The 25,170-nt window shown below is 51.0% G+C and overlaps 2 protein-coding genes across 5 annotated transcripts; one reads left to right on the top strand and one right to left on the bottom strand.

The window, feature by feature from the left end:
* The first annotated feature begins 8,980 nt into the window (after positions 1–8,980).
* Positions 8,981–12,424, top strand: LOC120660667 (motile sperm domain-containing protein 2-like). Of its 4 annotated transcripts, none has more exons than XR_005669692.1 (7): positions 8,981–9,310; positions 9,513–9,665; positions 10,648–10,794; positions 11,054–11,206; positions 11,563–11,685; positions 11,765–11,906; positions 12,163–12,413. XR_005669692.1 is itself a non-coding variant. In XM_039939282.1 (6 exons), the coding sequence occupies exons 1-6, from the start codon at positions 9,182–9,184 to the stop codon at positions 11,840–11,842; spliced, it is 783 nt and encodes a 260-aa protein (XP_039795216.1). In that variant the 5' UTR covers positions 8,981–9,181; the 3' UTR covers positions 11,843–11,907. The 4 variants fall into 4 exon arrangements, 1 of the variants encoding a protein (XP_039795216.1); XR_005669691.1 differs by having other exon boundaries at positions 12,015–12,413; XR_005669690.1 differs by having other exon boundaries at positions 8,984–9,310; positions 12,156–12,424.
* Positions 12,425–14,948: 2,524 nt separating this feature from the next.
* LOC120660666 lies at positions 14,949–16,419 on the bottom strand. Its single transcript, XM_039939281.1, has 2 exons — positions 15,495–16,419; positions 14,949–15,165 (listed from the first exon to the last, which is right to left on the bottom strand). The coding sequence occupies exon 1, from the start codon at positions 16,206–16,208 to the stop codon at positions 15,693–15,695; it is 516 nt and encodes a 171-aa protein (XP_039795215.1). The 5' UTR covers positions 16,209–16,419; the 3' UTR covers positions 14,949–15,165; positions 15,495–15,692.
* Positions 16,420–25,170: the final 8,751 nt, after the last annotated feature.

Raw genomic sequence — 25,170 nt, 5'->3', positions numbered from 1 at the left:
TACTTCTATGCTCATGGAGGCACACTAGACCCCGACACTGGAATGTTTGTGACTAGCGACGTACTAAGAGAGGCTGCCCAAAGACTCGACGACGCAATGAGGCGTACGGAAGAAGGAACCTTCTAGCCCAACAGAGAGAATGACGAGCTGACTTACACTCTTGGGAATGCGGAACACACTGGACGGACCCGAGGCGTGGGCGTAGTTCCATGGAAATATGGCTTTTCCGGAGATCTCGAAACCTACCGAAGCCGATGCAGAAGCAAGGCCGTAGTGGCAGAGAAGATTCGTAGCCTAGAAAATCGGATAATGTCACTTGAGGCAACAGTTGGGCAACGCTCGGACCAACCAGCTGCCAATGTGGAGATCAGCCCCCCCTTCTCAGCATCGTAGCAGTGTTGCTTCCACAGAGCACCCTAATTTGGGTGCCGACAGGCTGAGGGACCCCATTGACGACATCACCGTTAGGACCCAATGTGAGCTTCTGGTTCTTTATGGGAAAAAGCTCAAAGTTTGTGCTGAGGATTATGCAGAAGTCCAAGAAGAAGGCGGGACAATACATTACCAGCCGATTCCTGAAGGATTCGCCAGAGTCTTTGTTGACCGAATTACTGAAGAACGCTGGGAAGACATGGACCTCCCGATCCCTATAGGTCCTGAAGAAACAGAACTACAACATGTCGTACACACATGGATCGCGTGGCCAAAGCGCGACATAAGATTGGTGCAAGCAGCCACAGATTCTGCTCGGTGCTCAAGGCAAAGATCACCAACGCCAGCTGACAGGAATCTTAGTGTTGGCCCACCTTCTCCACCGCCTGCACGGGACCCCAGCATGGATCCGCCATCACCAACCGCACAAAGCGAGCCAATTCCGGCATCATCACCAGCCGCACAACAGAATCAGAGTCAGCGACAGAAGACATACACGGTACCTTCGGTCCAGCCATCTCATAAGCAGCAAAGAAAGAAGAAAGCGAAGGCTCCAGAAGAGGAAGAGGCAGAAGAATCGTTTCAAACCTTCTTGCTGAAGCGCGAGCTACTGAGGGAGGCTGCGAACAAGAAGCCAGAAATAGATCCGGTTGCAAAGGCACACTTCATTAAACACTTCATTAAAGATCCCACCAAGGAGAAAGAAAGGGAGTCGGATTATGATCGGCAGTTCAGAAAGTGCTACAGCAACCCCAAGAATCGACGGATTAATGCAAAGACCGTTCCCCAGCTCGGAGAGCAGTCCAAACAATCGATCCCTCCGTTGATAGTGCCGCGTGAAGAATGTCCCGATGAATCAAGATATCTGTTGACCATGGCTGGGATGATATTGTAAACTGATCTAACAAGGGCTCAATTGCTTGGGGAGGCCCTACAGAATGCCCGCGGCAAGAAATAGTTTGTACTTGGTGAACCTTTGATATGGCTAGAGTTGCTACCAGTCCTACCAACGAGAATGGCCGAGTTACACAAATGGTATGCCGTGCAATCTAAAGCTAATGAATTAGAGATGTTCCCAGCTCGGATTAAAGATGAGCATTTCTGGCGGGGGGCAGATGATGTATATATCTAGTTTGCAGCACTTTACGATTTATACCATCAAGATGCCCTTCACAAGTCCCTCGTCAGTGTATGGTGCATGTAAGTATTGTCTCTCGTTTCATTATTTTAGCCTTGTGTGTTGACTGATCCCCGTTTTTCTTGTGTCCCGTAGGTCAAAAATTCAAATTTGCCGAAAGAAGAACTTCCATAACGTCGGGTTCTTCGACCCCGATATTATACACGAGCAATCGGTAGCGCAAAAGCCTGAAGACATAGTCAATGTTATATACAGGGGGTTGCGTAAGAATAGCATGTGTCCCTTCATTCTCTTGACATACAACCATCAGTGAGTCGTTCTTTGTTAGCCTCTTTTTTTCAATCCCTTCGTATTAATAATACTATTTAATAACTATTATAATCAACATTAATTGGTTGTGCGTATGTATATGCACAGCTTTCATTAGATATTTCTTTGTATTTGAATTGAGGAGCACAAGGTCTTGGTGTACGACTCGTTAAGGCAAGATAAATCAAAGTACCAAAATCTCATCGAGGTGGTAAATATTGCATGGAGTCGCTACCTCTGCAAACACATAGGCTTGCCCATAGGTGAAATCGAGCATCTTCGTTGGTTCACTGATTTTCAGGTATGAATATACTCTCGCTACTAATGTCATTCGCAATAAACATCAGAAAAATTATATATCGTAATTCACATTTGTCCATAGTGTTGGAGACAGGACCAAAGAAACAACTTATGTGGATACTACATATGCGAGTGGATCAACTCTTTTGCAAGTGAAAAAGGGCAAATGACAGTGGAGACATTCAATGTACGTGAGCACAATCACATCTGCTCATTATTTTAATTTATTATTTTTTATTCTCATGACTTTATCGAAAATGTGACAGCGTTGGTGGATGAAAGAAGAACTCATTGAAATGGCTCGGGTCAGGGCAATTCAAAAAGCTATATGCGGATTCCTGCTCGATGAAGTCATAAATCCTAAGGGCGAATTTCATGGCGATCTCCGTACAAGCGTCGCCAAAGAAGATCCGACGACGAGGAAGCTGATACGTTACTATAGTTGATGCTTAATAATTTGTAATATCTCAAGTACTTTTGAACTCCGAAGTGTTCCATATATGAACTCTAAATATATGTACATATACTATATATATAATATTATATTAGTGTGATGCGATCCTAATATCAGTGTGCAATAAGTTACTAATACGGTCCTAATATTAGTGTGCAATACGGTACTAATACGGTCTTAATATTAGTCTGTAATACGGTCCTAATACGATACAAATACCCACAGCAATTTGTATAAAAGAAAAAGAAAAAAACATTTAGTGCCGTACCAACCGGCACTAAAGTGGATGTCTGGGTGGGCGTGGCGCGGCGTGGCAGTGCACGTTGGTGCCGGTCACAGTAGCCGGCACTAACATGTTGGGCACTAACAGTGAGAGCTCGACGCCGCATTGACGTCGAGAGAGAGAGAGGCAGAGGAGGCCTGCGTCCTCGCTCCAAGCGCCGGGCACAGAAATGCAACTCTAGTGGGGCTGGTTGTTCGGTGCGGCGGAGTTGTGGTTTATTTTATTTTTTTTGAAACGTAAGTTGTGGTTTATTTGTCTCATGCGTTTGGAAGCAAGGAGCCGTGGGCCGTGGCCTCGCCACGATGTCACCTGACCCGACGGAAAATCCGCGGACTCGGCGGACGGCCCGGACGCGAGTCTGGCAGTCTCACAAGTCTCAAGTAGGAATGAAAACGGACGGAAACGTCGGGAAAATCTCTCAACCATTTATGTTTTTTGTTTTTTATTACGAAAAACAGGAGCGGGAGCGGAACAGCCAGGTACGGGAGTGGAAACAGAACATAACGGTTACAAAAATGGGCGGGAACCGAAAAATCTACCAAAATGCATTATTATTTAATCACCACTCATTTTGCATGAATATAATACTAGACACTCCTTTACACAAGCTATTTTACAAAATTATGATCAATATTTCTTGTTTCCTACTATTAAACTGTGAAATATATGTATTGATGTTGAGAAACATGTATTGATGTTGAGAAACATGAGAGGATATATGGTGTGCCTATTTATTTTTTTCTGGATTTTATAAATACGGAAAAAATACGGGATTATCCCAGCCAAAAACGGGATCCCGCAAATACGGGCGGGATATACCCTCTCCCGCTTTCTGTCCAATTTTCATATTTTTTTGTAAATACGGAACGGATAGGATAAATATAAAAATATGGGCGGGACGGGACGGGATTTTTTCGTCTGTTTTCATCCTTAGTCACAAGTCAGCGCCACCCAACTATCCAAGTCTACTGCTACTACTGTTTTGTATACTCTCAGAGTCAGGAATATAAAATACATTTGATTAAGCGGTTGGAGGTGCTTGTTGGGATTTATCATGAGGTCAGCTGCAGGTGTTCATTTGATTTAATTTGGGAACTATATCTTCGAATCAAGCATTATGGATTGTTAGTATTGGGATTTAATTCATTAAACTATTTTTGTAATGTACTATGAATATTTTGTTATCCGTAGCAACGCACGGGCATCATCTAGTAAAAAAAAAGTCTGCTACTGCTCCTCGGCTGCGTTCACAAGTGAATGCAATTGCACATTGCGACGAGAGGTGAACTGGAGGCCCAACTTGTACCCGAGGCAATCTACCTGACCTGTTGGCAGATCTATTGGCCCATCACAAGATCATTACCATTTTTCTTTGCGTGGCCCACCTCCTGCCGGTTGTAGCCCTAAGACGCCTTCTGCTGCTTTTCATGTCGTTGAAAAGAGGATAAAGGAGGCAAGAGACAAGGAAGCGTCGTCGGTGGTGAAGGAAGGAGCAATAAAATCTCCAGCAAAAGATAGGGCGGCCTCTCTAGGAGAGGACCGTCGAGCACGATGAGTTGCCTCAGTTGGAACTATCGTGGCTTATGCAATGCTGCGACAGTGAAGGAGCTCCGCAAACTAGCGAAAGGTTTTGCCCCGTCCGTGCTTTGTGTGCTGGAAACACAAGTTCATAAAGCATGTGTTGAAGGTCTTAAGAGCACCTTAGGCTATGATAATGCTTTTGCTGTAAGCAGCTCTGGCCGCAGTGGTGGTTTGGGGATCTTTTGGAACAATACAATAAAGGTAGAGATCTTACCATACTCACAATACCATATCGATGTTTCTGTAACAGAAGCTGTGGGCGATCCATGGAGGTTAACTTGTGTGTATGGGGAAGCACAAACAAGTGAGAGGTTTAAAACGTGGAACATGTTGAAGCATATAAAATCATCTAATGCCTTGCCGTGGGTGTGCATTGGTGATTTTAATGAAGTTTTACATCAATTAGAGAGCATGAAGGAGTGCAGGAACGAAGCTATGGTCAGATTCAAGGCTTCCGAGAGATGGTGGATGTATGCGGCCTTTATGACCTTGGTTTTGAAGGGCGCAGATGGACTTTTGAGAAGAAAGTGACGTGGGGAAGTTATTGCCGAGTGCGCCTTGATCGTGCTCTGGCTACTCCGGTGTGGAACTCCCTCTTTCCGTTTGCCACTGTGCGCAACCTGGCAGTTGCAGCTTCGGATCACGGCCCCATATTGTTGCAGTGGCGCCAGGAGGTGGGAGTAAAACGGAAACAAAGAGGCAAGAAGCTGTTCAGGTATGAAACCATGTGGGAATCGCATGAAGAATTTTCCACATGGATAATAGACACTTGGCAGGAAGAGGGGAAGGCTCGGACGGTGCAGGAATTGCAACGGAAAATAGCTGTCGTGACAAGTAAGATGGAAGGCTGGGGCCGGACAACATTTGGTAATGTACACTTGGAGATTCAACACCTGAAAGAGGAATTGGAGAAATTACAGGCTGACCCCACCCGCACTGGGCCATCGTATATTGAATGCAAGATCACTGACAGACTGGTTGAGCTGTATCACAGGGAGGAGATTATGTGGCAACAAAGGTCAAGAATAACATGGTTAGCAGCAGGTGACAAGAATACTCATTTCTTCCATCTGCGAACGTGCCAGCGACGAAAAAAGAACAGAATTACAAGGTTGAAAAGACAGGATGGGCATTTAACAGAGGACGTACAGGAGATGGGCAGCTTAGCTTCGCCCTTCTATCTGGATTTGTACAAATCTGAAGGCACTGAAAATATGGAGGCAGTGCTAAATACGGTGCCAGTCAAGGTAACGGCAGAAAGGAATGACAATCTCCTTGCGCCATTTAGTGAGCAAGAAGTAAAGGAGGCTCTCTTCCAGATGTTTCCTACCAAGGCACCGGGGCCAGACAGCTTGCCGGCACATTTTTTCCAAAGAAATTGGAGCATATGTGGCGAAGAGGTCACCGAGATAGTTTTGCGTATCCTGAAGGGAGATGATGATCCGTCAAGTGTTAATGATGCGTTGATTGTGCTCATACCAAAAGTTGCAAGCCCGGAGGACTTGGCACAGTTCCGTCCCATCAGTCTGTGCAATGTGATTAATAAAATCGCATCAAAAGTGGCTGCAAACCGCCTGAAGCTCGTGCTACCCCAGATCATCTCCGAGGAACAGTCAGCCTTTGTTCCCGGCCGACTTATCACGGATAATGTTATCACAGCGTATGAGTGCTTGCATTTTATGAAAAAGAAGAGGAAGCGAGACACACGATGTTGTGCGCTGAAGCTGGACATGAGGAAAGCATATGATCGTGTGGAGTGGAGTTATCTATGTGCTATCATGACCAAACTTGGCTTTCATCGTTTATGGGTCGACATGGTAATGCATTTGATTTCTACTATTTCTTTCTCTGTTCTATTCAATGGAGAACGTCTCATCTCTTTTAAGCCGACAAGGGGGGTCCGTCAGGGCGATCCTATCTCTCCGTATTTGTTTCTTTTGGCAGCAGAGGGCCTGTCGTGCCTCTTAAACTCAAGACTTTGATCATCGACGCTTAAAGGTATCAAGGTGGCTCCATCGGCTCCGGTGGTAAGCCATCTACTCTTCGCAGATGATAGCCTGCTGTTTTTTGGAGCAAATACTGAGAATGCCCAGGAGATTAACGACGTGATGGAAACCTATTGTCGAGCATCGGGCCAACAGATTAATATGGATAAGTCTTCGATCCATTCTGCCAAAGGGGTTTCAAACAGTACCAGGGAAGAGATCAAGACATTACTGAATGTCCAGAATGAATCTGTGAGCGAAAAATACCTATTAATGCCATCTGATGTTGGCGGGTCTGTCAATGATGCTTTCAAATACCTAAAAGACAGAGTTTGGAAGAGGGTTCAGGGCTGAATGGAACACTCTTTGTCAGCAGGTGGGAAAGAAGTTCTCATCAAGGCAGTTGCGCAAGCAATACCGACGTACTCTATGTCGTGCTTTAAACTACCAAGAGGCTTGTGTGAACACATCAATGGGATCGTGAGGAGCTTCTGGTGGGGGAGAAAGACGGCAAGAGGAAACCTTGTTGGGTCGCTTGGGATGATATGATCAAGCCCAAGAGGTGGGGAGGACTCGGATTCAGAGATATCGAGATGTTCAATCTTGCTCTACTGGCAAGACAGGCGTGGCGCATCTTGAAGGAGCCCAGCTCTCTCAGTGCACGGGTTCTTAAAGCTGTTTATTATCCTAATGTGGATTTCCTAGAGGCCGGGTTAGGTGTATCGCCATCACGTGTTTGGCAAGCTATCAGTGAAGGCAAGGAGGTTTGGCACAGGGTATTATTAGTAGAATTGGCTCGGGAGAAACAACAAATATTTGGAGAACAAACTGGCTGCCCCGTGACGGCCAGCTCTGGCCGCTTAGTTGTCCTCGACCAGACGCCCCGCAGCTGGTCAAGGAGCTGATCGATCCACTAACTCTAGGATGGGATCATGCTAAGTTGCAACAATTCCTCACACCGATGGATGCAGAGGTAGCTAGCTCTATTCCCCTCCCGATGAGAAGGTATGATGATTTATGGGCTTGGCATTACGAGAAGTCTGGCTTGTTCTCGGTACGGTCAGTGTACCGTATGCTAGTTCAGGGACAAGAGAATGTTACTGCATGGCTGGAGAATAAGCCGGGACGTTCAGACGTTGAGGCAGATGAACAGGAGTGGTCAGCCATCTGGCAGCTAAAAGTTCCCTCTAAAATCAGGGTGTTTCTGTGGAGACTGGCAAGGCACTCGATCCCAACAGTAGATGTACTCCATCGGCGACATATGGCAGAGCAGGCAGGCTGCCTGATATGTGGTGAACTAGATTCTTGGAAACACTCTCTGTTGGAGTGCAATATGGCCAGATGCGTCTGGGCCTTGGCAAAAGAGGAGACTGTAGAACATATATGCAACATCCAAGAGCAGAATCCGAAGGCATGGTTGGCAGCAGTTATCACCTCTCTGCCGAGAGAGGAGTCAAGGAGAACGATGGTGACACTGTGGGCGCTTTGGCATGCTAGAAGGAAGGCTGTATACGAAGACACATTCCAGAGCCCATTATCGACACACAATTTTGTGGAAAGATTTATTGCCGATCTGGATCTCTCACAACCTCAACCAGCGGCGAGGCAAAGAACAGAAACTAGGATACCGAGGTGGATTCCTCCCCCTAGGCGGGACGTCGAAGCTTAATGTTGATGCGGCTCTCTCTAAAAATTCAAGGATGGCAAGTGACCCAGAGATGGGGCAGGAAGATTCCTCGGGGCATCGGCAGTGGTTATGCTAGGTATCTCTGATCCGGAAACCATGGAGGTGCTGGCGCTCAGGGAAGGGCTGGCACTAGCAAATGATCTATCACTCAGCTGGGTGCGGATGGCAAGTGACTATGCTAATGCAGTTCGGGGTATGGCAGGCAGCACATCCGGTATTTATGGCCAGATTGTCAAGGAACTTAAGGAAGGTGTTGCGGCCTTTCAGATGATGGAGATCGTCCATGAACGGAGGGATGCAAATTTTGACGCTCACACTCTGGCGAGAAGTACGCTCTTCAGTTCTATTGGCCGGTATGTCTGGTTTTCTGATCCGCCTGATGGCGTGTGTAACTCTTTTATAAACATTTAGTTCTGGGGTGCTGAACCCCCTCTCAAAAAAAATTAGCCCAAACCTATACCAGCTCTACACCCCTGTTGGTCAATGTCAAGTTGTCAACAATGCTGCTCCTCCACCCTAAAAAAAAACAATGTTGCTCCTCCTTTTCTCACACAGTAGATGTCTAGTGAAACGAATCAATTTGCACGCCATTGAGGATCATGTATGAGATAAACTGAAATAGAGTGGTGTGGTATTGGCAAAGATAAGGACTTGCATGCATCTGGTTAGGGCAAGAAGTTGCTAAGTAGTTGAGAAACAGATGATAGAGCCTAGGTAATGAAAGAGCAAGTTACAAAAAAAAGGGATAAAAGACGACAGTCGATCGAGGAAATGGACGGTCTCCGGCGTCGCGCGCCCTCCTCCGGCGCTCCTGGACGTACACGACGCGCCATCGAGCCGCCGCCGTCAGTTGGGCGGTTGGGCCTCAGCGTACGGCCGAGGACGGACAGGATAGGGAGAGGACGCGCTGGGGCGTTGGCCTTGCGCTTCCCCTCTTCCGTCGATCCGGCTGCTCCCGGTCCCCCACAATCCGGCGTCGCAGGGTCCCAAAAACTCGGGATCCCGGCGGAAGATGGCCGCCTCCTGCTCCTTCCGCTCCGTCGTCCGGGCGCCTCCGCTCTCCCGGAGCCTCGCCAGGAGCGCGGTGCGCTGCCGCCGCGCCGCCACGCCGGGGGCCGGTGGTGCCGCCTCCACCTCCAAGGTAACCAAGTGCAACCCGGTGCGTCCGTCCGCAGGCACCACGCTGCCCCACTCGCCTCTTGACACTCCGAAGATTTCCTGATCCCCCTCACCCCGCTGCTGCGCTGATCGGTGTCATCAGCAGTGGGATGGGGTGTGTGGCTGAGACTATTGGTTGACCTGTTTATCTGGCGTTGGTTGAACTGTATCGCGTGCGAGCGAAGCTTGTCGTGGAGGTGAAAGAACGGCTGGCGAGGGAGCACCCGGGCCTCCCCACGGGCAGGAACGGGAGGGACGATGACGACATGATCCTCTGGTTCTTGAAGGACCGCAAGTTCTCCGTCGACGAAGCTGTCTCCAAGCTCACCAAGGCCATTGTATCCTATGAATTATGTTCCGCAGAAACATCAAACATTTATGGTTCTCTTTCACTGCAGTTCTCATCTTAGCTTTTCTGTGTGCTTGAACCTGTGCCTGCTATATCCATTATCCATGATACTGGGTTCTGAAAGTGTGGTACATTTTTCTGTAGATGATTCTTTTAGTCAGCAGCAGCTTGTAACATTTGAACAAAAGCAACTGATTAACTGGGGGCAGGCTTTCCCAAGCAACTTCTATGAATTCAGATTTCCAATCATTGTGTAAACATTTTGCACATTTGTTATTTTTTTGAGTCATTAGTGCATCTTGAGCTGTGCCGAGTTCCGACGGTCAATTCACTGAAAGTAACAAATAGCACCGGAATTGGCACAGCTCAAGATGCACTAAGACTGGCACAGCTGAACTATAACTATTTATTCCCTTTAGGAATGATTATAACACAGAAAAATGGAAAGCACTGGAATTGGCAAATGATAGATAGGAATGTAAGAGAAAAACAAAGAAATGAAAGAAGTAGGAAAATTATAGGAATGATGTGTTTGGATAATTTTCTCAGAGATACAGAGAGAAATTTAAAGATTAGTATGTATTTTAGAGAGAAAACGAAGGATAGATTACAATTTCCCAAGCCCAATTTATTTCTTTGGACTTAGCAGCTTCTTACACAAAGGATAGGAACTAGGCACAGTTGACCATACAATCTTCATCTCTTCTACTTATACGGACTTGTCAAATTTTGATACTCATGTTCCAATTTATTTGCTTGTTATCACTTATCTTTGTTACACGGGTTTCCCATCGTCGGCCTTTGAACCTGGATTTGTTCCAATATTAATTTTGATCTGAAATGATACCCTTGACACCTCAGTATTTATGTTTTGCAATGTCATGGAAAGCCTAGCAAACTCATTAAACGCCTGACATGTGAAAAATTTATTTATGCATTTTATACCTTAAGCTTTCTTACATCTGCATTAGAAATGGCGTCAGGACTTTGGTGTATCAGAATTATCTGAAGAATCAGTGAAAGGCTTGTACCAAACTGGCAAGGCATATGTACATGATTCTTTGGACATTGATGGCAGACCTGTGCTAGTTGTAATAGCAGCCAAACATTTTCCTTCGGTGCGCTTCTTTTGTTCCCAATCTTGATTTTGAAATGCTTAATAAGGATAGTGGTTGAATTGTTTCCAGTTGTTAAAATAGCACAAAAAACAAAGGACAGCAGTATGATATGGTAAACTATCAGGATTTTTTTTTCATATTGGCTCCAAAACCACTTGGCTTAGCTAGCTGTAGTATCTTCTGACTTGTAACATACTGATACTTCCTGTAGTTTATATGCATTTTATTCTCAACAAATATTCTGAATACGCTACTGCAGACACAAGATCCAGTTGAAAATGAGAAGCTATGTGCCTATTTGGTCGAGAAAGCAATAAACAGACTTCCCTCAGGGGAAGAGAATATACTTGGAATCTTTGATCTGCGAGGCTTCCGTGTTGAAAATGGTGATCTCCAGTTCTTAAAGTTTTTGGTAAGTTGATAGCTTATAGACTTAACTAAGCATCCCTGATTACCATTTTTGCTGTTTAGACTATGGAGGTATGCATGCTTACTTTGATTTCTGATGATATAAAAGGATTTCAAAAGAGGGCAGTGGTGCGCGTTAGTGATTCATGTAATGTATACATCTGTTGCAAGAAGTAATTCCTGATGAATAAAACAAGAAACTTTTCTGCATAAAAGGCACATCAGTTCAGAAAGACATAAATGATGTTTATCAAATGGAGTAATTCACAAATGGATTTCTTTCTGTATGCTCCAGCTAATGTTAACATGTAAACACGTTTTTTTTTTGTGCATGCATTGCAATTAATGTTCCATTCCCAGATTGATGTTTTCTACTATTACTATCCGAAGCAGCTTGGCCAAGTTCTTTTTGTAGATGCTCCATTTGTTTTTCAACCAATGTGGCAGGTTGTTAAACCTCTTTTGAGATCATATGCCTCCCTGGTATGCTCTCTCCCTCCTCCATCAGAGCTTTTCATCAAATGATACAGGTAACCTTACCCTCTATTGATATTGTTGTCAGGTGAGATTTTGCGATTCTGAGACTGTGAGGAAAGAATACTTCACAGAAGAAACCGTGCCTCCTGATTTCCACTGTTAAATGTCTTGATTTCTTCAGTAGCAGATCATTATCCAGGAACGGCTCTGGCAGGTTTTGGTTGCAGGTCAGTGCTGATTTTCCCTTGCCTGCCTTTGTTCTGAAATGTTGTTTCTCTTATCAGTTGAAAGCTTTAAGTACCGAACTGTGTGAAAAATATTTTTGGTGCTTTCAGTAAAAACTAAGTTGCAGAGATATTGTCGGTGGTTGCTCAAATATGGCCTTGTTTGCTTGTCGGAGTGGCACATGAGCACCTCCATTCCTCCAATTAGGAAGTGACTCCATCAGTTTTTTAGTCTCGTTACTTTGTGGCCAGGAAATAGAAGACGCGACTGAAGATTTGTGAATACAGTGCCGCATCTGGTGACACGAGAGAATGTCTTGGACGACGGGCGAAGAAAGTTTTGCCAGCAGTTCAAGAGGGCTCTAGAGTAGAGGTCATGATGAGAACTGAGAGTGCTGTATTGGTGTTTGTCTGCAGTTGTCCTTCTATGACATGTCATATGTATAAGTATATATGAACACACTGTCTGGGGTACCGCTTTGGTAACAAATCTTAAATTAAGCATGAGCATGAACAAATCTTAACAATTCTGAACAAGCATTGTGTCGTTCTCGAGCATGTACAGACAGCTTCATGCTTCGTTACTCCATTCTGACGTCTTTAGTTGATTCTGCTCTGAAGCCATCCTCCCCGTGTAGAATTCAGCAGGTCATAAAGTAACACAAATATATCTCTGTTGCTATTTGTAACATCAACTTTCACGAGGTCAAAGTATATAAAGAAGCGTGCGTGTAGCCGTGTATACGCACTCGACATTATCTGTACAAGTTAAAATAAAATAAGAAAGGTATTAGAAGGGGGGAACCGGGGAACCCCGAATGATACTGTCCTCGTTTGGTTCTCGTTCTAGAGATTCTAGAATGGCTCTTCTAACCTCCACATGAAGAATTAAATGAAGTCTATTTATAAATTTTTTTCAAGAATAGGTATAACTTTTCGTGACGAATCTAATGACGGTAATTAATCGACGATTAACTATAGTTGTGCTACAGTAACCATTCTCAAATCACACGGTCAAAGGCCTCATTAGAATCTTCAGGGTTCCTAGTGCGGGGTTTTAAAGTTGGTTTTATAAACTGACTTTATTTGATATTGTAACTAACAGTTAAAGTGTTACTATTTTTCTTCTAGAATGGCAAGTTTTATTTGTGCCATTCTAAATTAGTGGTCAAAAAACTAAAAAAAATTCGCGAAATTTTTTACAGCCTTAACCAAACACACGGCCAAGGCCAGTTGACCGCCGAGAAGATACCAGCCGAAGCGATGAGCGCTGGCGGTCGAGGGTGCTGGCATTCCTCTCTCCTCTCCAGTCTCCCGGCCGCCCGCGCGTCCCCCGCCCTCCAACAACAGCAAGTCAGCAGACAGCAGCAACCCATGCTGGCTGAGTGGCTGGGACGACTGGGAGAAGCAAAGCTTTGCTTGGCACAAAAGCGGAGAGGCAGGCGCCGATCAATGCGACGCGAGCGTCGAGGTGCAACCCCGGACTGGACGTGCGCATCATCCTGAGTTCCTGATGGATGCTGGTGCGCACGCCCGACCGGCCCTCCAGCCCGGCAGCATGGGCAGGCGTAGCGTAAAGGCCCTCCAACGGTGCGCGCCAGGATCCGTCCCGTCCTTGGCGGCGGCGTACGGTACGACGGGAGCTGCGTCGGTTTCTCGCCGGACACGTTCTCTGCTGACCTGCTGCTGATCAGCAGGCTGGCACGACGATGCCATCCGCGTTAGAGCATCTCCAGCCCGGCCTGAAAAATAAAACCCCTACTAGGAGCCGGCATGCAATAAACGAGAGCCCAAAATAAGCCTCGACTCCAGCTGGCCTGCAAATGAGACTCTATTCCAGTGGGCCGCGCGCTCGCCCGGCGCCATCGCCATCCACGCCCGCCCTCCGCCGTCCAGCGCTGCGGTCGCGCCGGCCGGAGCCCGCCCCAGGCCGGAGCTCCTCGCCGGCCGTGCGCGCGCGGTAGCGTTGCTCACCCGCGCTATGGGTTTGTTTAGCGGGAGAGTGTGTTTCGCGTGTGTGGGACCTACGGGTCAGGATCGGCATGAGAGGGATAATACCCCTTGCCGTGTAAGCAACAGACTCATTCTGAATCTGAGATAAGAACTCCGTGTTCTTCGGGAGACCGGGTCATCCGCCGGTTCCCAACCCCGAATTTGCTCTTCCTCTTGTGGTTTCTCACGTCGTGATCTCGATCACGGCCACGGGGCATTACACGCTGCTCACCCGCGGCCCCCTCTCCGAGCGCGACTTCCACGCCGTCTTTGCCTTCGTCTCCGGCAAGAACCCCGGTGCGCCATCTGCTCATCCCCTCCCTTGTCTTTACGCGTCTTAGCTCAACACGTCGGGGCAGTGCGACGCTGCCTGTGCCTGCCTCTGCCTTCCTCTGAGCAGTGCGCGGGTGGTGCTAGGCGCTAGGAGCTTCCCGCTTCCGCTTTGACACTTCTGCCGAGGAGCCGGGGCGTGCGGCTGCATTGAATCGGATCAGTTTCACAAGAAAGGGTTGAGCCAATTGCAGGCATAGATGAACATCTTCTCTGCATAAACACTGCAGGAGTGGTTAGACAGGTTTCTCTCATTAGGAGCATGCTCACTGTTCTTCAAATTCTTGGGGGTAGCTTCCCTACTGTAACTGCAGAGAAATTGTCAAAGCATTTCTGTTCTACTTGTACTCTTGTAGCATGTATTCTTGCTGTCATTCTTTTGAGCTACAGGCTGAACAGAACTGAATTTGGTCTGTGTTATTCTGTGCACTCCTTACATATCCCACATGGTTTGGTCTGTATTTTTTACCAACAATTTCTCTGAATGCCTTTAGGCATGCTGAATTATATATTCAGACAATGCTACTCTGCTTGATTATATACACAGATCTGGGTGCAGTGCAGGTATGGTAATAATGGTACTGGGAAGCTGTAGGCACAACTCTGAAATTGTTTGGAGGGCACACAATGGCATACTTTATGCAGTGCAGCATTTTAGAAAATGCAACCGAATAATTGATGTCAGCACAAAGTGTATAAGTGTGGACATCTGTATGACTTTGCTGAATGAACCACCCAGGGAACACATTTGCATTAAACAAAAAAAAAAGAGAGGAAAGAACAAAGTTCTTAAGTTACAATATCAGCAGAACAGAATGTCATAGCTGTGTGATGTTTATCTCAAGTCTGCAGCCTACACTAAATTTGTTCATCTTGCAGACAGGATTGCTATATTAATTTTCTTTCCAGACACTAGACAACATTGTTCAGACAAATGAAGGAGGTGTTTTGGAATAGAGACTTAAAAAAAGTCCTAGGGACTTTTTAGTATTTAGAAGTATTAAATAAATGTTAATTATAAAACTAACTACAGAACCCTAGGGCTAAACTGCGAGACGAATCTAATGAGATATCTTAATCCATGATTAGCGAACGGTTACTGTAGCAAATTATGAATTAATTAGGCTCATTAGATTCGTCTCGCGAAAAAGCACTCAGCTGTCAAAAAACATTTATAAACAGATTTTATTTAATATTATAAAATAGTGAGATTCCTTTTGATGTGATAGGGACTTCTGAAAAAAAATTTGGAACCAAACAGGCCCGAAGTGTTCCATTCTGCCAACTACAGTGCAATGAAGTGTTCTATTCTGCAGTCCTGCTGTCTGGTTTCAGCACAAATGCATTCTCCAGATGAGATAAAAAAATGCATTCAGAAATGTTCAGAAATGCATTCTCCAATGTGGTGCTGAACTTGCAGTATTTTCAGATCAAACACAACATTGCTTGAACAGGTCACAGAGTTGGCTACCATTCAGAGTTAACAATCTGAACTTTCTGAATTTCTTGACCAAATATCCTGAGCAAATGAATATGCAATGTTACAGTCCTGAAGACGGCCTGGATCTTGATGGCGGCGGCCTCGTCGATGCCGATGACGGTGCGCTTGGACCCCGGCGCGGACGATGAGAGCCTGACGATGGCCGCGGTGGCATGCTTGGCCGCCATGGCCGCCTCGGCCGCGGCCGCCGTGGCGATGGCCACGGCGACGGCGTGCTGGTCTGGGTCCAGCACCCGCGGCTCCAGGGACCTGTAGTGCGCGAGCCGGCCGCCCTGCGCGTCCTTGGCGGGCGACGCCGCCGCCGGGCGGCGGAAGCTCCACCGCCTCTTCTCCTTGGCCCCCGGCGTGGACGCCGGCGTCGTCGTGGTCGTGGTCGTCCCCGTCCCCGGCAGCGCCAGCGCCAGGTCCGCGGGGTCCGCCGCCCCGGCCTTGCCCCTCCTGCCCGGCAGGAAGCTCCGGAGCCACTTGCCCGCCCTGCCCATCCCGCCGCGGTCGCGGGATCGCAAGCTGTCTCAGCGAGTCACCACCGGCCCCGTCGCAGAGCCAGCATCGCAGGCTCGCAGTGCCGCGCAGGAAACGCAAAGCGAACCCGGTCGCTTCAGCTGAGGAACCACCGCTGGACGGCGAGGCCCGGCATGTGGCAGGGGCGTGCGGGGCAGTGGAGTGCACGGAGGTAAAGATGGCAACGGGTATTTTGCCTGCGGATACACGCGGCTCGGACACGCACCCGCGAGAAAAATCTCGTACCCGCACCCGCGCCCGCCACCCACCACGAGCGGCAATCGGTGCCCGCGCCCGCCATCTGAAGGTATGCCTTGCCCGCGGGCATGCCCGTGTGCCCGCCAGATCTGGAGGAGGGCGGCGAGCTGGCATGAAGATGGTGGCGGAGACAGCGGGCCGACTGGATTGGAGGGCAGCGAGGTCACTGAGATGACAGTCGGTGGGAGGGTGGTGAGGAGGACGGCAGCCGGCGGCATGAAGAGTTGAGGACGGCGTGGAGGTGATGAGGACAGCCGCCGGCTGCTGGCATGTGTGCGGCGAGGCCGGTCGGCACGCGAGCGACGAGGACGACGGCCGGTGTGTGGGCGACGAGGACGGCGCAACCGCGCGAATCAGCGTGGGGGCGACAAGGATGACGGTCGGTGTGCGAGCGCGACGAGTGTCGAGGACGGTGGGGACCGGCGTTGGGGTGGCTGAGACTGGAGGAGGTTGGGAGCCGCAGAGGAAGCGGGCGACAGCAGAGTCCGAAGGACTGGAAGAGGCATGGGTGTGGGGGTGGTGGAGACCGAGAGGTGGCGGAGCTGAGGAGGCGTGGGGTGGTGGAGCCATGGCGGAGAGGCAGGACTGCTCAGATCTAGAGGAGGCGGCGTGGGGGGCTGAAATTGGATTGGATAAGCTGGCGGCGGAAGGATTCACGGGGAAGGAAGGATGCAGGGGATCGGAGGAAAGGAATTGTGGACCCACATGTCAGATAATGGTGTGCGGGTTTGCGGGTACGGGTAGACATTTTTCTTGCCCGTTAGCTGATGCCCGACGGGTTTAGGATCGTACCCGAATCCGTGCCCGCGGACAGACTCTCGCACCCGTATCCTTGCCCACCGGGTCTGGTGCCCGCGGGTACGCGGGTTTTTGCTGCCCGTTGCCATCTTTAAGCGGAGGGGAGCCGGTGGACGGGACGGAATATATTATGGCGAGCGAGGGCGCCATGTCCATGTGCCACGCAGCGCTGTGCGCGGCAGATCACGCCTGCAGTAACTAGTGGGAGGGGAGAGGGCCAGCCGGCCAGGACCAGCGGCCGGCAGCCGGCAGGCTGAGGGCGGCGGGGTGGAGGCGTGCCTGGCCGGCTGAGGGCGACGAGGTGGCGGCCGGCGCCGGCGGCGCGGGGCGGGGAGGCGTCGGGCCGATGGGATGGATGGGAGGGAGGATGGGGGCCTCCTTTCCTAGGAGCTTGAGACTGTTGTTTGAGAACCTACTCAAAATATGAGTCAATTTAGGAGCTTTGTTGGAGTAGAAATTCCTCCAAAAACTCCTAAAAATAAAGTAAGAGTTCAAACAGAGAGTGGGCTGGAGTTGCTCTTAGGCTAGGAGGCGCTATGGATGGCAACGGGCACATTACCCGCGGGTAAGGAATATACAGACCCGCACCCGCAAAGCTACCCTCAAACCCGTACCCGCACCCGTGACCCGCGACGGGTGAAATGCTATGCCCGTACCCATCACCCGCGGGTATCGGGTACCCGCATACCCGCAATACCTTAGAGATCCATAGGGGCGGCGGACGGCAGGGCTCAGGCGCTAGCGACCGCTCCCTGCTCACCTCCTCCTCGCGACCGCGCCTAGCCTGGGGGCCTGGGGGGCGGGCAAGCGGTGCAGGCTTGGAGGGCGGGCTGGCAGCGGTGGCGGCATGGAGGGTGGCCGGACGCCGAAGAGCGGGCCGGCGGCGGCGGCTTGGAGGAGCTCGAGACGAGGGCGGACCGAGCGACCGGAGGCGGAGACGGGGGTCGGAGATGCGGAGTCGCAAACCGCCGGAGAGCTAGAGACGGAGATCGGGCGGTCGGGGACTCGGGGCCTCGGGGAACGAGGGAGATGCGGACGGGGTCGAATCAGGGTCGCGTCGTCGAATCGGGGTCGCGTCGTCGGGCAGCTGGCGGCGGCCCTCGGGAGGGCCACAGGGGCGGCGGCGGCGGGGAGGGCCAGAGCAGCGGGGTAGGGCCAGAGGGGCAGCGACAGTTGGGAGGACCGGAGGGGCGGCGGCAGTGGGGCGGCGACGGTGGGAAGGACTGGAGGGGCGGCGGCGCAGGGCAGATCGGAGGGGCGGCGGCGGTGGGGAGGGCCTGGGAGGTGGCTGGAAGCGTGGGGGAGGAGTGAAACAGAAGCAACCCTAGAAAACTTGATGCTTCCCCATTATATATTTAATACACGAGGTCCACATGTCAGGGACTTGAAGCGGGTTCGTGGGTTCACGGGCACGGGTAAGACATTTCTGTGCCCGCCATATTTGTACCCGCGGGCACAAATTGAAACCCATACCCATACCCGTGGGTGTAAATTGAAACCCGTATCCTCACCCTAGCGGGTTTTTACCCGCGGGCACGCAGGTAAACTGTGCCCGTTGCCATCCATAGGAGGCGCCCGGACCCAGCACGATGGCTGGAGCATAAATTTTGCGGACACCGCACTCCCGTAGTCAGATTGTCAGAACGGTAGTTTCTGCACGGCGGCGCCAAGCACCCTTGTTTTACAGGGCCAACCTACCAAGGGCAAAGGCGACCGGGACGCCAGACACCACCGGGCCCAGGCGATCGACACCCAGCGGCCGGCCAGAAGACGTAGGGACGGTGAGGATATGACGATCCCGTGCGGCCGTGCGCGGTGGACAAACGAGTGACTACGCGCACCAAGAATCCCGGTCTCCTACTGCTACCAGGGTTTACAAAACCGACTGGTCCGATCAAACCGCCGCCCTCAGGTAGTGGTTTACTGGACCGGTTTGACCGAAAACCGGTGGAAACCGGTTGAATTCAAATCCAAATTTAAAAGCACATGTGTAATCGGTTCCGACCGGTATACCGACCGGTTTGATCGGTTTACCGGTCCGGTCTGACCGGTTACCGGTGTTTTAACCAAAAAATCTGACGGTTTAAAAGTGGTTTCTCGGTTTGACTGTTTACCGTCCGGTTTGACCGGTTTACCGGTCGCCATATGCGGTGGGCCTTAATGGACCGGCCTATTTTTTTTTTCTTTTTTGATTTAACTTCATATGCCCGCAAATTATACTAAATGGACGAATTTTTTAGAAAATTTGACTCCATTAAATTCGTCGCACCTTGAAGTATTTTTAGGAATTTTTCATTTTTTTGAATTTGAATTTGAATTTTAAATTTGGGTCGATTTCGTACCGGCCCAAACCGAAACTGGGCCGGTTCCGACCGGTTTGGTTAACCCTGACTGCTACTGCGACGCACGGATGCATGCCGGTGGAGGTGACCAGTGTCCCCGGCGGCTGGCCCTATAGTTGGCCATGCAGCCCGTGACCCGATGGCCCGCCCGGAAGACCGTTTTTTTGGCCCGGCCCGGTCCATTTCGTGCCCGGGCTGGCACGGCCCGTGTCCCGTGCCCGTGCCTAGGCCGGCACGGCCTGGAAACGGAGTTACCAGGCCGGCCCGGTAGTGGCCCAGTGACTCCAGCCGGCGGCCGGCCGGCGCAGCCCAGCTGGCCAGGGGAGGGGGCACCGGGGCAGGAGTATATTACTCACCCGCCCGCGGCTCCCCCCGCCCGTAACCCTAGCCCCCATTCCATTTCCTGGCGGGTCGCAGCCACGCCTCGCGCCCCCCGTCGCCTGGATCCCACCGCCGCTCCGCTCCGCTCCCCGCCCGTAACCCTAGCCCCCATTCCATTCCGGCCGGTGAGCGGCGACCCGCACGGCCGCACCCGTTTCCGGCGCCGGCTTGTCGTCTTCCCTTCCGTCTCCTATGAGTAGATCTCTGGTTCCGTCGCTCCGGTGAGAGATCTCGCGCTCCTAGCCTCCTACACACCTCGCTGGCTCGCTCCAATCCTGGCCGGAGTTCGCAGTAGTCTTTGTCGTCTCGCCGTCGTTGTCTCTTCTCTCTACGGCTCTGGGCTCCGGCTGCGCAGGTCTCGTAACCCTAACCCTAACCCTCGTCTTCCATCTCCATTCTTTTCCCTACCCCTAACCCTCGTCTTTCATCTCCGTCTTGTCTCTTGTGTAGGTCTCATGCACTCGGGGCCGCCGGCCGTTGAGGAACGCAGCCGCCGAGGGTTGATGCGAAGGTGGGCTGCACCCTGAGGTCGTCGTGATGGACGACATGGAGGAGTACACCGTCAACGATGACCTCAGGGCATATGGCCTGCCCGCGGACGACGACGACGACCTAACTGCCGATGCTGAGGCATTGTTCGGTAGCAGTGTTGCTCCGATCAATGTCGATGCCCCTGATGATGCCGGCGCTGGTGCTGGAGGTGATGGCGTCGGCGCGTTGGCGACTCAGACGCCGGCCTCGACGCCTACTGCTTCTACTGCCAACAACATCGTGCTGAAGCGTGCCAGGTCTGGTGCCTGGAACGACTTCGAGCCGATCTTTGAGACCTTGCCCTCTGGCAAGCAGGTCCGAATCGCTGCCAAGTGCCGCCACTGTAATCATGTTCTGTCTGCTCGATCTGCTTCTGGTACTGGACATCTGCTCTGTCACCAGGCGCAATGCGTCAAGAAAGCTAAGCATGCTGCTTTAGTGCAGTCCCGCATCCAGTTCAATGGTGATGGTTCAGTCACTGGTTGGAAATACAAACCCGATGTTGCTCGGAGAGAGTGTACCGGTTGATTTCTAGACTTGATTTGCCTCTTGGTTTTGGTTATGAAGCATTTGAGGAGTACATTCAGCGTGCTCACAATCCTTGTTTTTTTAGAGTCTCTAGACAGACCACTACTAGAGATTTGGAAAAATACTTTCTTGAGCGTCGTACTTCTCTAATTGATAGCTTGTGTTCTGTTACATCTGTTTGCCTCACTTCTGACATTTGGTCGCGCAATACTAAGCAAGACTATCTTAGTGTGGTTGCTCATTTTGTTTCTGCTGATTGGGAGTTAGAGAAGAGAGTCATTGGGCTTAGGCTCATTGATAGCTCACATAATGGTGTTAACATTGCTGAACGTGTTGAATCTGTTGTTCATGAGTTTGATTTGACAGATAAGATCTTTGCTGTGACCCTTGATAATGCTTCTTCTAATTCCAGAGCTATGTCAAGGCTCATTCCTAAGTTTGTTGGTTATCTTGGTCCTGATCCAGCACCACTTGACAATGTTAACAGAGAAAATGGCAATGCATTCTGTGGACTCTTGCACCAGCGATGCGCATGTCACATTATAAATCTCATTGTCAAATCTGGTTTGAAAAGGATCAAGTCTTATCTTGAGGCTTTTAGAACTACAATCTCTTATTTGAACTCTTCTAACCAACGCATTGGTGAATTTCATAACTATTGCATTGTTAACGGGGTTAAACCTCGCAAGTTTGGTTTGGATATGGATGTGAGATGGAACTCTACCTATCTCATGCTCAAGCATCTCATACCATACAAGGGCACTTTCTCGACCTTTATTGCTGCTAATTATGGTTTGTTTAATGGTGAGCCACTACTAGGGCTGGAAAAAAAGCTCGAGGCTCGTGAGCTGGCTCGGGCTCGGTGCAGCTCGGCTCGGCTCGGAGCAGCTCACGAGCCTTGAACGAGCCGAGCCGAGCCCAGATATTAGGCTCGTCCAAACAGCGAGCCGAGCCGAGCCGGCTCGCTTCAGCTCGTGAGCCGGCTCGCGAGCTGGGCCAACCCAGTAGTAGGCCGGCCCATCCACCCAGCAGCCCATCCACCCAGCGGCCTCATAGGCCCATCCACCCAGTAGCCAGGAGGCAGGACGCGCCGCGCCGCCGCCGCCACCAGCCCGCCGTCCCCTGCCGGCTGCCGCCCTGCCGGACTCCGGAGTGCCGGTCCCCGCCGGCCGCCGCCCTCGCCCCCACTCCGGCCCTCCGGGCCGGCGGCCGCCGGCCCGCTGCCCGCCGGCCGCCGCCCCTACCCTCCAACGGCGGAGCCTCCCCGGTGAAGCTCGCGGCTCGTGGCGTGCGGCGTGCGGCGGTGCTCATGGCAGCGGCGGATAAGCAAGGACGGCGTGCACGGAGCTCGCTGCGGCGCGCGGAGCAGTAGGGGACGGGCGGACGGCGGCGTGGGGAGCACGGCCGCGGGCGTGGGCGGCCTTCTCCCCCAAAGCCGGCCATCTTCGATTCGCGGGCGCCGCCGTCTTCTCCTCCCCGCCGCCGTCTTCTCCTCCCCTGCGCGGGCGAAGCCGACTGCCACGGGTCCACGCCGGCGCCCCCCTCCCTTCTCTCCCTCGCTGCCCTGGCGGGTCAACGCCGGCCCTCCGCCCCCTCCCTCCCTCTCCGCCCTCACTCTCCTCTCCTTCCTGCTCCCCATCCTCTCGACGGCCATGGCGCTCGCTGCGTGGGCGGAGCACGGCCGCAGGCGTGGGTGCGTCCTACCTCCCCCTCCCTCGCCGCCACCGCTCCGCCCGGCCATGCGCCGCTGCAGCTCGGCCGCGCGCCGTCGCGCGTGCTGCCCGGTCGCTGGCCGGCGGCAACTGCTGTGCCCCGGCTCGCGAGCCGGCTCGAGCTGGCTCGCGAGCCTCCTTCGAGCCGAGCCGAGCCTACTGAATGAGCTCGCCAAAGGACCGAGCCGAGCCAGGCTCGGCTCGTCCACCCACCGAGCCGCACCGAGCCGAGCCAAGCCTGGCTCGGCTCGGCTCGTTTCCAGCCCTAGCCACTACTCAGTGAAGGTCATTGGGCTGTTGCTCAGAAAATCATGGAGTTTCTTGGAATTTTTTATGAATCAACTGTTGCTTTGTCTGGTGTTTATTATCCAACTAGTCCTCTGATGCTGCATCATATCCTTAAAATTGCTTGTCATTTGCATGCCAGAGAGACTAATCCTTTGCTCATGAGCATTCTGACTCCTATGAAACTGAAGTTCCTCAAGTATTGGCAAAACATCCCTCTTTTGTATTCCTTTGCTTTTGTTTTGGATCCAAGGGCCAAGATTAGAGGATTTCATAATGTTCTCCAGCTTCTTTCTCAAGCTGTTGGTGTTGATTATTCTAATTACTTCACTGAGGTAAGAGCTGAACTGTACAAATTATATAACAAGTATGAAAACAAGTATGGTGCAGTTAGGTTGCAGAGGCCCTCCAACATATCAGGATCATCTGGTAAGAAAAAAAAATACTTGGGGTAAGATATATGGAGCTGCTGGTACAAGTCCCTCTTCTCCTGCTCTTGTATCTACATCTGCTGTTGTATCTGTGCCTCTTGTTTCAGAGTTAGCTTCCTACTTGGACAGCGATACTATCACCTGCTTTGATGATGATTTTGACACAATAATTTGGTGGCATGAGCACAAACTGACATATCCCATTCTGTCCATACTAGCAAAAGATGTTATGTCTGTTCCAGTTTCTACTGTCTCTTCGGAATCTTGCTTTAGTCTCACTGGCAGGGTGATCGAGGAGCGTCGACGACGCTTGGCGCCTCATAATGTGGAGTACTTGACCTGCGTCAAGGACTGGGAAGCTGTTGATGCAAGGGCGCAGTATGATGTCGAGAAGTTGACGCGAGATTTGGAGTTAAAGTTTGGCATCAAGGACAATGCTGAAGGGCAGATTGCTGGAAATGAGTAAGTACTTCACAAGTTCACATGGAAATGAGTTAAATCATGATCATTGATTCTTCTATTGTCTGTATTTGCTAGGTCTGCCCCTGCCAATAGCTAGTCATGAGAAGTGAATGCAAGGGGCAAGGCTGGGCCTAGACAAGAGGCCAGCAGCATCACCAAGTCAGCTGTAATGTTTTGCAATTTGATCTTCTGTTTGTAATGTACTAATGAGTCTGCTGAACTTGAACAATGTGATGTAATTTTGAACAATTATAGAGTTGGGCTGTACTCTTTTTCCCTTCCTAGGGTTTCTCACAAGGGTGAGTTTTACCTAGGAAGGTTTTTAATGAGGCAGCAACACTTGATCACATAGATCAAGTGTTAAAACAACTCTATAATTGTGTTATCACTTATCAGTTAAGTGATATTTTGTTATATGTCTCTGTGTGTGACTGTGTGTGGCTGGCTGTGATCTGTGATTTTTTTTGAATTGCTTGTTAAATTTGGAGTAGGGCTTTGGGCTTTGATCTGTGATTTTTTTTGCTATAATTGGGTGATTTGTGATCTGTATTTGAACTAGGGGCTTCGGGCGGCCCGGCCTGGGCTGCAGTGCCGGGCTCCAGCGGGCTGGCCCGGTACGAAACAGGCCCGCAGGCTCGTGCTTGGGCCGCTGGTAGAGCTCGTGTGCTGGCACGGCACAGCCCGACTTTATTGGGCCGGGCCAGGCACGGCACGGCTAAGAGCGGGCCAGGCCGGGCTCGTGCTAGGGCCGGGCGGCCCGAACGGCATCTATAGCTGGCCCCCTGCATCTCCTCCCCGCGAGCCGGCTGGATCCATCGGCGCTAGCCCCCCGTCCCCTCGCCGCGTCGCCCGGGATTCCGACGGCTCCACCTCCACTGTCCACTCCACCGCGGCAGTGCCCACCAACTGCACCGACCGCACGTGCCTACCGCCGCGGTCCATGATTGCTGCACTGCTTGAGCGCGCTAGCTCCCGGACGGCCGGGCCGGGTTGGCCCCGTCCGTCCGCACCTACGGCCCTACGCGTACAACCAGGACGTCCCGTCCCAATCCAAAGCTAGCTACAGCCTACAGCGACAGCGAGCGAGGGCGCAAGATCTCACTGGCGTCCACCACGATCTGCCGGGCATAGGGTACTGCTGGGGAGTGGAGGGGACAACGAACTCCATGCTCAAATCTTCCGGCGATCTGCCTTTGCTAGCCTCGATCGGCCGTT

Source organism: Panicum virgatum, chromosome 2N (assembly GCF_016808335.1).
Source record: "Panicum virgatum strain AP13 chromosome 2N, P.virgatum_v5, whole genome shotgun sequence".
NCBI lineage: Eukaryota > Viridiplantae > Streptophyta > Magnoliopsida > Poales > Poaceae > Panicum > Panicum virgatum.
Note: the sequence above shows the minus strand (reverse complement) of the source record. Positions and strands in the feature narration are given on the sequence as shown.

Excerpts from the sequence above, each read along its gene's own strand:
- LOC120660667 (XM_039939282.1), top strand. The coding sequence starts at position 9,182 with ATGGCCGCCTCCTGCTCCTTCCGCTCCGTCGTCCGGGCGCCTCCGCTC. Across the intron at positions 10,795-11,053 it reads CAGCCAAACATTTTCCTTCG|ACACAAGATCCAGTTGAAAA; the intron begins GTGCGCTTCTTT and ends ACGCTACTGCAG. Across the intron at positions 11,207-11,562 it reads TCCAGTTCTTAAAGTTTTTG|ATTGATGTTTTCTACTATTA; the intron begins GTAAGTTGATAG and ends TTCCATTCCCAG.
- LOC120660666 (XM_039939281.1), bottom strand. The coding sequence starts at position 16,208 with ATGGGCAGGGCGGGCAAGTGGCTCCGGAGCTTCCTGCCGGGCAGGAGG.